This window comes from Sinocyclocheilus anshuiensis, unplaced genomic scaffold (assembly GCF_001515605.1).
Source record: "Sinocyclocheilus anshuiensis isolate Anshui unplaced genomic scaffold, SAMN03320099.WGS_v1.1 scaffold419, whole genome shotgun sequence".
Taxonomy (NCBI): domain Eukaryota; kingdom Metazoa; phylum Chordata; class Actinopteri; order Cypriniformes; family Cyprinidae; genus Sinocyclocheilus; species Sinocyclocheilus anshuiensis.
Window position 1 is genome coordinate 363,939 of NW_015548228.1, and position 9,414 is coordinate 373,352.

Below are 9,414 nucleotides of genomic sequence, written 5' to 3' on the forward strand. Positions count from 1 at the left end.
TTATTAAACTTTATTTGAAAAGGGACCATGTACAATTTTAACATAAATGTTTCCATTTCATGCATTGTACCGAATTTAGCCAATGGCTAATTTTCATCCGCGGTCCCTTGGCAGGTAATCATAATCACAGATAGACATAAGAACAGAATAACAAACACATACAATACAGTAATACTTATACACATTCCATCAGAGCCAAAAAAGAACAGTAAAAATAACGTTCAGTTAAGCCACAACTATATCAGTGTTTACAGATTTGAGTTGCTTTTAAATAAAATTTTAGTTTTAATTTAAACATGTCAATAGATGTGCACATCCTTATGTCTTCTGGTAGAGTGTTCCAGTGAATAATAGCTTTCACTGAGAAAGATGATAACCCAAAGGCAGAATGACGAAAAGGAACAACACAATCACTAGTAGATGATGATCTAGTAGATCTTACAGAGACTGTAGAGCGAAAATGCACAAAATCACGAAGTACAGAAGGGGCTAAACCATTAAAAAATTGATATACCATACACAAATTTGAGAAAAGTCTAAAATTATCAAAGCTCAAAAAATTGTATTTCTCCAAAACCCTACAGTGGTGATATTGGTTAGGCTTTTTGTCCAAAGTTTTTAAAGTCTGCTTATAAAGAGATTTTAAAGGTTTGATAACAACTCCTGCTTGACTCCAACATGTCAGACAGTACTGTATGACAGATGAGAAAAGATTGTAGCATGCATAAAAGTCTTAGCTACATCAGTGGGTAGACATTTGTCTAAAATTTAACAAGTTATATTTTATAGTCCTCACCATTTTCTTTACATGTTTTTTAAAACTAAGGGTTGGATCCAGCGTTAAACCAAGATAATTAAACTCAGTAACAATTTCTATCTTTTCACCAATTATAAAATATCTTCCTTGGAAGAACGCATTTGTTTTAGAAAAAACATCCCTCTAGTTTTTACCAGTGTTCAAGGTGAGACACGGTTGCTCTAACCACTGTGTAATCCTTTCCATAGCAACATTTAGCTTTTCAGCTGCTAACTCTGCTGTTCTCGCATGTGTAAAAATAACAGTATCGTCAGCATACATTTGCACTTGTATCCCTTCGCACTGCTGTGGGAGATCATTAATGTACAAACTAAATAATAAAGGGCCTAATATTGATCCTTGGGGTACGCCCATTGTACAGTTTAAGTTATTGGAGTGAACCCCTTTAATTTTTACACATTGCTGTCTATTTGATAAATATGATGAGATCCCTCACCATTTTCTTTACATGTTTTTTAAAACTAAGGTTTGGATCCAGCGTTAAACGAAGATAGGCCCAATTAAACTCGGTAACAATTTCTATCTTTTCACCATTTATAAAAATATCTGAATTGGAAGAACACACATTTGTTTTAGAAAAAAACATCCCTTTTGTTTTACCAGTGTTCAAGGTGAGATACTATTGCTCTAACCACTGTGTAATCCTTTCCATAGCAACATTTAGCTTTTCAGCTGCTAACTCTGCTGTTCTCGCATGTGTAAAAATAACAGTATCGTCAGCATACATTTGCACTTGTATCCCTTCACACTGCTGTGGGAGATCATTAATGTACAAACTAAATAATAAAGGGCCTAATATTGATCCTTGGGGTACGCCCGTTGTACAGTTTAAGTTATTGGAATGAACCCCTTTGATTTTTACACATTGCTGTCTATTTGATAAATATGAGGAAATCCATGCTAAAGCCCCAGATGAAAATTGAAACTTAGATAATTTAGAAAGAAAAACATTGTGATTAAACATGTCGAAGGCTTTACGCAAATCTAAAAATATAGCACCAACTGTTCCACCTTTATCAAGCCTAGATTTTATTTGCTCTGTTAAATGTAAAGTAGCTGTTTCAGTAGAATGATTTACTCTGAAACCAAATTGCATACAGTGTAAACCAACCTTAGCTGTATAAAGATAAGATGTCAGTTGTTCAAGAACTACCTTTTCTGCAACCTTTGAGACTACTGGAAGTATGCTGATAGGTCTATAGTTGCTAATCTCGAAATGATCCCCGAATTTAAAAATAGGAAAAACAATGGCTTGCTTTCATGCAAAACACTGTATTCAAATGATAAATTAATTAAATGAGAAATAACAGGAGCTAAAGTATCTTTATGAGTTTTGAGAAACTTAGTGTGTAGATGGACATCCCTACATTTAGTATTTCTTAAACACACTTCACTGTTTGACGGGCCAGGTAAATCCACAGGAAATCCCCAGGCACTCACCTCATCGTGAGGCCGCCGAGGCCGTCCCCAAATGAAGCTCAGGATCAAATGAGGATTCAGAACAAGAATCGTTTTGTGCAATCTTCAGACTTAAATGAATATAATGTGACTTTTGTTGTTCTTATTATCACAGGTAGTTGTGTTCCAGTTCAAGCCAAAGAGTCATGGGGATATGTGGATGTCCGTGATGGAGCTCATATGTTCTGGTGGCTCTATTACGCCAATAGCTCCAGTGCCAGTTATAAAGATCTACCTCTGGTTATGTGGCTGCAGGTTTGTCACTCATCTGCCCAGTGTGACCTGTCATATATCTTCTCCAGATCATATCTCTTTGGAAGCTTCCTTCAATCCACATTCACATAGCTGTTATACCTTTTGTTTTTCCACCTTGATTTTCCCTCTCTTTTCTGAAGTACATCTAAGGTCGCTCATGCTCCTGTTTATTTTAGGGAGGTCCTGGCGGATCTAGCTGTGGTTTTGGCAATTTTGAGGAAATTGGACCTCTTGACAGAGACCTCAAGCCGAGAGAAACCTCTTGGGTATGTAAAGGAGTATTTTCTTGACTTCCATATCTGTAGTATTGATTGAGGAGTTTATTTTGGGAAATACAGAATATTCTATTGCCTCTTGATTTTCATTGTTTCTTTATAATATAATATACGCACTATATAAAATTTCAACAAAAAAAAAAGGAATTTGTGAATAATTTATTAGTCACCTAAAAATATTTGTGTCTATGCAGGTGCGTGCTGCCAGTGTGCTATTTGTGGATAACCCAGTGGGCACCGGATACAGTTACACAGACACTGAAGATGCCCTCACCAAGGACGTTGCAATGGTGGCATCAGACATGATGATCCTCCTCAAGAGCTTTTTCTCTCTAAAGACAGAGTTTCAAGTAAGCAAAACAAAAATACCTATCAGACTGAACTTAATATATTTTCAACATTTGTCATAGTATCTCACTTTTCTCCCCAACAGAGTACTCCCTTCTATATATTTTCTGAGTCTTATGGAGGCAAAATGGCAGCAGCTATTTCCCTCGAACTCACAAAGGTACTGAAATAATTGTTCTCACTTTAGGCTTCTTGAGAGGTAATTTTGTAGCAACACACACAAGACCAAAAAAGTAATGTGCTTGCTGATTTCATCTAAAGGTTAATTTACAGACCACACCTCAAACTAATTTTAATCTGCACTGAATGATTATGTCCTCTCTCTTTAGGCTGTTCAAGCTGGTTCAATCAAATGCAACTTTGCTGGGGTGGCTTTGGGAGATTCCTGGATCTCTCCTATAGGTCTGTAAAAAGCTTGTCAAATTTAGTCTGGTTGTGTACAGCTATGTTTCTTTTTTATGGAGTTATCATGTCTTGGTTTACTAATCATTATGCACAATCATCATGTATAGTCCTCCTGACTCACATGACCGCAAAAACCAGGTGTAATGCATTACAATACAGCACTTGCTTTTTCTCTTTATGCAGATTCAGTCATGACATGGGGGCCTTATCTTTACAGCACAGTGAGTAATTCATGGTAACACCTCCGTCTCTTCAGAGAGATTAAGCATGATTGCATTAGCCTGATCAAAACAATACACTACCATTCAAGTTTTTGATTTATTTGGTCCAAAATGCAGTAGAATATTATTAATATGTTTACATAAACTTACATAAAACATAAACTGTTTTCCATCTTAATATATTTTAAGATATATTTAATTCCTGTGATGCAAAGCTGAATTTTCAGCATCATTACTCCAGTCTTCAGTGTCACATGATCCTTCAGAAATCATTCTAATATGCTGATTTACTGCTGAAGAAACATTTCTTATTATCAATGTTAAAAACAGTTGTGCTGCTTAAAGAAAAATCTTTTATTTGAAATTGGAATCTTTTGTAACATTAAAAATGTATTTACTCTTACTTTTAATCAATTTAATGCATCCTTGCATTTCAAATGCACAAACCTTTGAATGATAGTGTATAATCAATTTAGTGCATGAGATTTATGTAATGGTGTTCTGACACTTCAGATGCATGTTGATCAGAGGGTTTAATGCTGCTGATGTGTGTGTCTGTGCTGTGGTTTATAGTCTCTGTTGGATGACAATGGACTGGACGAGGTGACTAAAGCAGCAAAGGCAGTGCTGGAGGCAGTGAGACAGGGCCAGTACCAAAAAGCCACAGACTTGTGGTCCATCACAGAGAATGTAGTGGAACAGGTGAGTCGAGCACCAGGAGCTTAAGATTAAATTCACGTAGAGGTCTTAATGCATTGTTTAATTAAAGAAATTAGATATAATGTGTGCTTCATTCAGTTATTTTGTTACAGAACACAAATGGTGTGAACTTCTATAACATCCTCACACAAAACTCAGATGAGATGGTGAAGACCAGTTCAGATCAAACCAATGGATTTCTCTGTGAGAAACTCAACACGCACAAATTCAAACTTTCTTTGTGACATAAATGGAAATGTTTTGCTCATCATTTTGTCTTCCGTTTTTACAGCCTCACTGAAGCGTCGCCACATTCGCCCTTTGCACCGTCAGTCCCTTTCAGAGTTGATGAATGGGCCAATCAGACAGAAGCTTGGTGTCATACCAAAGAATGTCACATGGGGAGGTCATTATTCTTTTTACGATTTACAGAGGTATTTGTGTAATTGTGTAACATTATGAGTCTTACAAGTGTTCTCCTGTTTCTTCAGGACAAGCTGAAGCAGTGTTTGAAAGCATGGCAGGAGATTTCATGAAGCCTGTGGTGGACATTGTAGATCAGCTTTTGGCTGCAGGAGTCAATGTTACCATCTACAATGGCCAGCTGGATCTCATTGTGGACACAATGGGTGAGGACGTCAACCATTAGGAAACATTTCAGAATGGCAACTCTTGACCAACACATTTTAGACTATAGTGCTTGGGCCATTTACACTTGATATTTGTGTGTGTCAAAACTAATACGTCCCAGACAACAAACAAAGTCTGTCGACTTGCTGTACACTGATGTATATAGTCATGAAACCAGAGACCATCCTGTCCATTAAATCTGATATACGCAATGCCGTTTAATGCCCGGTGTAATTGGTAATGTGCCACAGCTGACCGCTTGTGATCAGATCACCCGGGTCGGATGTTAATAGATGGTGTTTGTAAGGCAGTAAGCTTTTTTTTATACTCCATTTTACCCATCAGTTTGATATTTAGGAAGACCGTTATTATTGGGTGTTGTCAGGATAGTGTTTCTGCACTGCCGTGATAATTGATTTGTGTTGATTTGTGAGCAGGTCAGGAGTTGTGGGTGAAACAGCTGAAATGGGATGGACTCCAATACTTCAACAAAATGAAATGGACGGCATTGGAGGACCCACAAACACAGAGCCAGACTGGAGCTTTCTATAAGACCTACAAGAACTTTGCCTTCTACTGGATCCTCAAAGCTGGACACATGGTACACAGTATTCTTTTTTGCACTAATTTTAATGTTTGTAAAACATTGTTCAATATTGTTATATTCGGGTAGTTTTAGCATGGCTTTCTGCAGAAGCTATGGTGGTTTAGCTTCATTTTTCTGAAGGGAAAATACATTTCTCAGTATTTATTTTTAGACTTCATGAGTGTATGTGACCATCTCTATCCATTACATCATCACAGATCCCATCTGACCAGGGGCCAATGGCTCTGCGGATGTTGAAGATGGTGACTCAGCAGGAGTGATGGATCTTATTCAGATATAAACTGGAATGGCTTGCTAACCACTTTTAGACAATCAACACAAAAAAATTGTACCAAAATCTGACACTTTTTACCTTTTTGTTGAGATTATGAGATTATTCATGTAATCCATTTTTTTTCAATGCCTGTGTCTTGTAAAATTTGTAAATTTGAATGCCTGCAAACAATAAAGTCATAATTTTTTATACAGTCTGAATTGTTGCCGAAATCTTCTTTTGCTAAGAGAGAACTAAAATAGTTTTTATTTACTTTTCCTCAAACAACATTACATTACAAGAGAACTAACTTTAAAGTTGTTTAACATTCCCATTTATTGAAGTGAAGTGAAGTGACATGTGGCCAAGTATGGTGACCCATACTCGGAATTAGTGCTCTGCATTTATCCCATCCAAAGTGCACACACACAGCACTGAACACACACACACCGTGAACACGCACCCGGAGCAGTGGGCAGCCATTTTTTGCTGCGGCGCCCAGGGAGCAGTTGGGGGTTCAGTGCCTTGCTCAAGGGCACTTCAGTCGTGGTATTGAAGGTGGGAGAGCACTGTACATTCACTCCCCCCACCTACAATCCCTGCCGATACGAGACTCGAACCCACAACCTTTGGGTTACGAGTTTGACTCTAACCATTAGGCCACGACTTATTTGCAACACAAATAATTTATCTGCAAGTCAAGAAGGAAAACTAGGATCATCTCCTTTCTTGTTTTCACACAAATGCATAAACAAGGGAATTTCATTAAGAGACTTTCGTTAAAATTAAATTTTACAATTTCGAAGAAGGTACATGATTATTTTCATGAAGTTTGCATGCCATTTATGAATAAATGTTAGATTATGAACTTATAAAGCTGTAGAATATATGTGCAATCACTAAAAGAAATGGACCACTCTGGTCCTCGCACAATAATGTTCAAAATGCACACTAGTACTTCAAATGGCTTTTACTATAATAAAGGATATATAAGAATAATATTGCATATAGTGCAAATTCGATTTGCTGCTTCTTCAATTAAGTTTTCAGTCATTCACAAAATACTGAATACATATTTAGCACCAACTCATCACACATTTATACTGCATATCAAATAGAAGAGAGATTTGTTTATACTATGAAAACAGCATGTGACATTGATGGGCTCTCTGAGGACCCTCAATTTAGGCACTGTAGTTGAGTGTGCGTCGGCCCCACTGGGCCTCAGGCACTTTGAATCCCTCTCTGCTCACAGGCTCCACCACCAGCTCTATGAGACCTGGAGCAGCAGGCACCTCCAGCTCCACCACACGGTACAGGGTAGAGTAAGATCTGCCAATCAGAGTCAACGGACCAGGGGGAATGCGAGGGTCAGGACCACGGAGATGCCTCCAGTGAATCCGGAAATGGCGGACCTGCTGGGTGCGGTATTGCCAGCGTAAGGTGGCATTCAAAAGTACCTTGAGCGTGTGTCCGTCTCCCTTCAAAGCACCTGTGTGCCACACCACATCATTCACGCAGATGCCTTCAACAGACTGCAGGGGTGCTTCAAGACTCTCTGCATCCAACAGCTGTGCGAAAAAAAACAGACCATTTAGCTACTACCAACTTTATATGTGCACTACCGTCAATTAGGGGGTCAGATTAAAAATAATGATTTTTTTTTTCAGCAAGGCTGCATTGCTCAAAGGTGACAGTAAAAAACAAATTGTAATAATATTTCACATTATTGCCCTTTTACTGTATTTTTGATCAAATAAATACAGCCTAGGTGAGCATAAGAGACTTCTTTCACAGACATAAAAACATCTTACAGACCCCAACCTTTTTTAATGGTGGTGTACTATATGTGACCCTGGACCACAAAACCAGTCTTAAAGGAACACTCCACTATTTTTGAAAATAGGCTCATTTTCCAACTCCCCTAGAGTTAAACAGTTGAGCTTTATCATTTTCGAATCCATTCAGCCGATCTCCGGGTCTCCGGGTCTGGCGGTAGCAGTTTTAGCTTATCTTAGCATAGATCATTGAATCTGATTAGACCATTAGCATCTCGCTCAAAAATGACCAAAGAGTTTCTATATTTTTCTTATTTAAAACTTGACTCTTCTGTAGTTACATCGTGTACTAAGACCGACAGATATTGCGGGTGGATAAAATAAATCATTAATGATGCAAGTATTAACTACATTTTCTAAATTATGAACGTGTTTTAACCCTTATGACTGGTTTTGTGGTCCAGGGTCACATATGTTTGTTTAGTTATGATGTCAATTTGTAGGGCAACCTGGAAGGCAATTATGCAACTTACTGTATATTTTTTAAGAAATTTCTAAATTCACATTTGATATACAGTATTAATGTTTGTTAATTTTGTTGTCAAACAAAACAGAAAAGTTAACGTATTGGTACCCTATCAGCTAAAGGCCAGATTTATTTAATTTACTGATATCAGTTGATACTTTTAATAATTATTAATTAAATATTATTATATATATTATTCTTAAATTGTGCTGCTCATTCCCATATTTTTACATTTTAATTACCTGTCATATATATTGCTGTCATATAACGCTTGCTTACTGTAAAGTCAATTTTTAAAAATACTAATTTAATAGCATTGTTAGAAGTAGTCTTTAGTAAATACATTTTTCATACATTCATACAAAAGACATTTGTAATATACATGTGTATCTCACCATAATCTCTCCAATCCTGCAGTTAAAGGAAACATTTTCATCGCCTTCATCTCGGGAAACACGAATACAAACTTCTCGCAATGAGCAGCCAATCATTTTCAACAGGAAACATCTATGCATAGAACCACATTGAGTTTGATTAGAGAAGGTATTAATGGTATGCCCAAAAACATTTAAACTTGAAAGCAGGGGTCAGCAACCTATGGCATGCAGGCTTTTGAATAATCATTGGCATGTGAAAAATAGAGAAGAGTCAAACATGCATTCCGACATAAATTTCGAGGTAATAATTCCTCATTGTCACACAGCCTGTTTTAATCAGTTAACAGCTATAAATACTATTTACACTGTGAGATGTGCTAGTCAGGAGGGGCACACAGCTCCAACAAACCAACATCTTCGCGACAACTCTGCATACATGCTCAATGTAGATCTAGGCAGCGGCACTGTTCTTTGGCATAAGTTAAGTCTATTTCATTTCAGTCATGCTGCACGACTGCATAGATGTACTTGTTGCTCTTAGCATTCAGGAATGAGAAATGTAAAAAAAAAATCCAAATTGCTTCAGAAATATTTATGATTCTGCACTATTTGTATGACAGCATACTAAACAAATAAATTGGGTTTGTGCTAAAGTTAACATGGATTGCCAGGTTTCAACCTTGAAATCTGCTAATTTTTCAGTTAAATTTATAGGGACCTTTAAAAATGCTTATATATAATAAACATAAAAATGGGGGGGGGGGG

At 37.2% G+C, this 9,414-nt stretch overlaps 2 protein-coding genes across 2 annotated transcripts in view; one reads left to right on the plus strand and one right to left on the minus strand.

Annotated features, from left to right (window-relative positions):
• The window catches only part of LOC107654482 (retinoid-inducible serine carboxypeptidase-like), an 8,566-nt gene extending 2,376 nt beyond the window's left edge, over nt 1-6,190 (plus strand). The window contains exons 2-13 of the mRNA XM_016441560.1: nt 2,391-2,530; nt 2,707-2,796; nt 3,000-3,155; nt 3,239-3,313; nt 3,483-3,555; nt 3,742-3,779; nt 4,353-4,481; nt 4,592-4,682; nt 4,771-4,884; nt 4,970-5,107; nt 5,546-5,709; nt 5,913-6,190. Of these exons, the coding sequence (XP_016297046.1) occupies nt 2,391-2,530; nt 2,707-2,796; nt 3,000-3,155; nt 3,239-3,313; nt 3,483-3,555; nt 3,742-3,779; nt 4,353-4,481; nt 4,592-4,682; nt 4,771-4,884; nt 4,970-5,107; nt 5,546-5,709; nt 5,913-5,975 (1,271 nt within the window). The 3' untranslated portion in view covers nt 5,976-6,190. The remainder of the gene's footprint in view (nt 1-2,390; nt 2,531-2,706; nt 2,797-2,999; nt 3,156-3,238; nt 3,314-3,482; nt 3,556-3,741; nt 3,780-4,352; nt 4,482-4,591; nt 4,683-4,770; nt 4,885-4,969; nt 5,108-5,545; nt 5,710-5,912) is intronic.
• Nucleotides 6,191-6,569: 379 nt separating this feature from the next.
• Nucleotides 6,570-9,414, minus strand: part of engase (endo-beta-N-acetylglucosaminidase) — a 9,578-nt gene continuing 6,733 nt past the window's right edge. The window contains exons 13-14 of the mRNA XM_016441561.1: nt 8,668-8,779; nt 6,570-7,539 (exon numbers count right to left, since the gene is read on the minus strand). Of these exons, the coding sequence (XP_016297047.1) occupies nt 7,153-7,539; nt 8,668-8,779 (499 nt within the window). The 3' untranslated portion in view covers nt 6,570-7,152. The remainder of the gene's footprint in view (nt 7,540-8,667; nt 8,780-9,414) is intronic.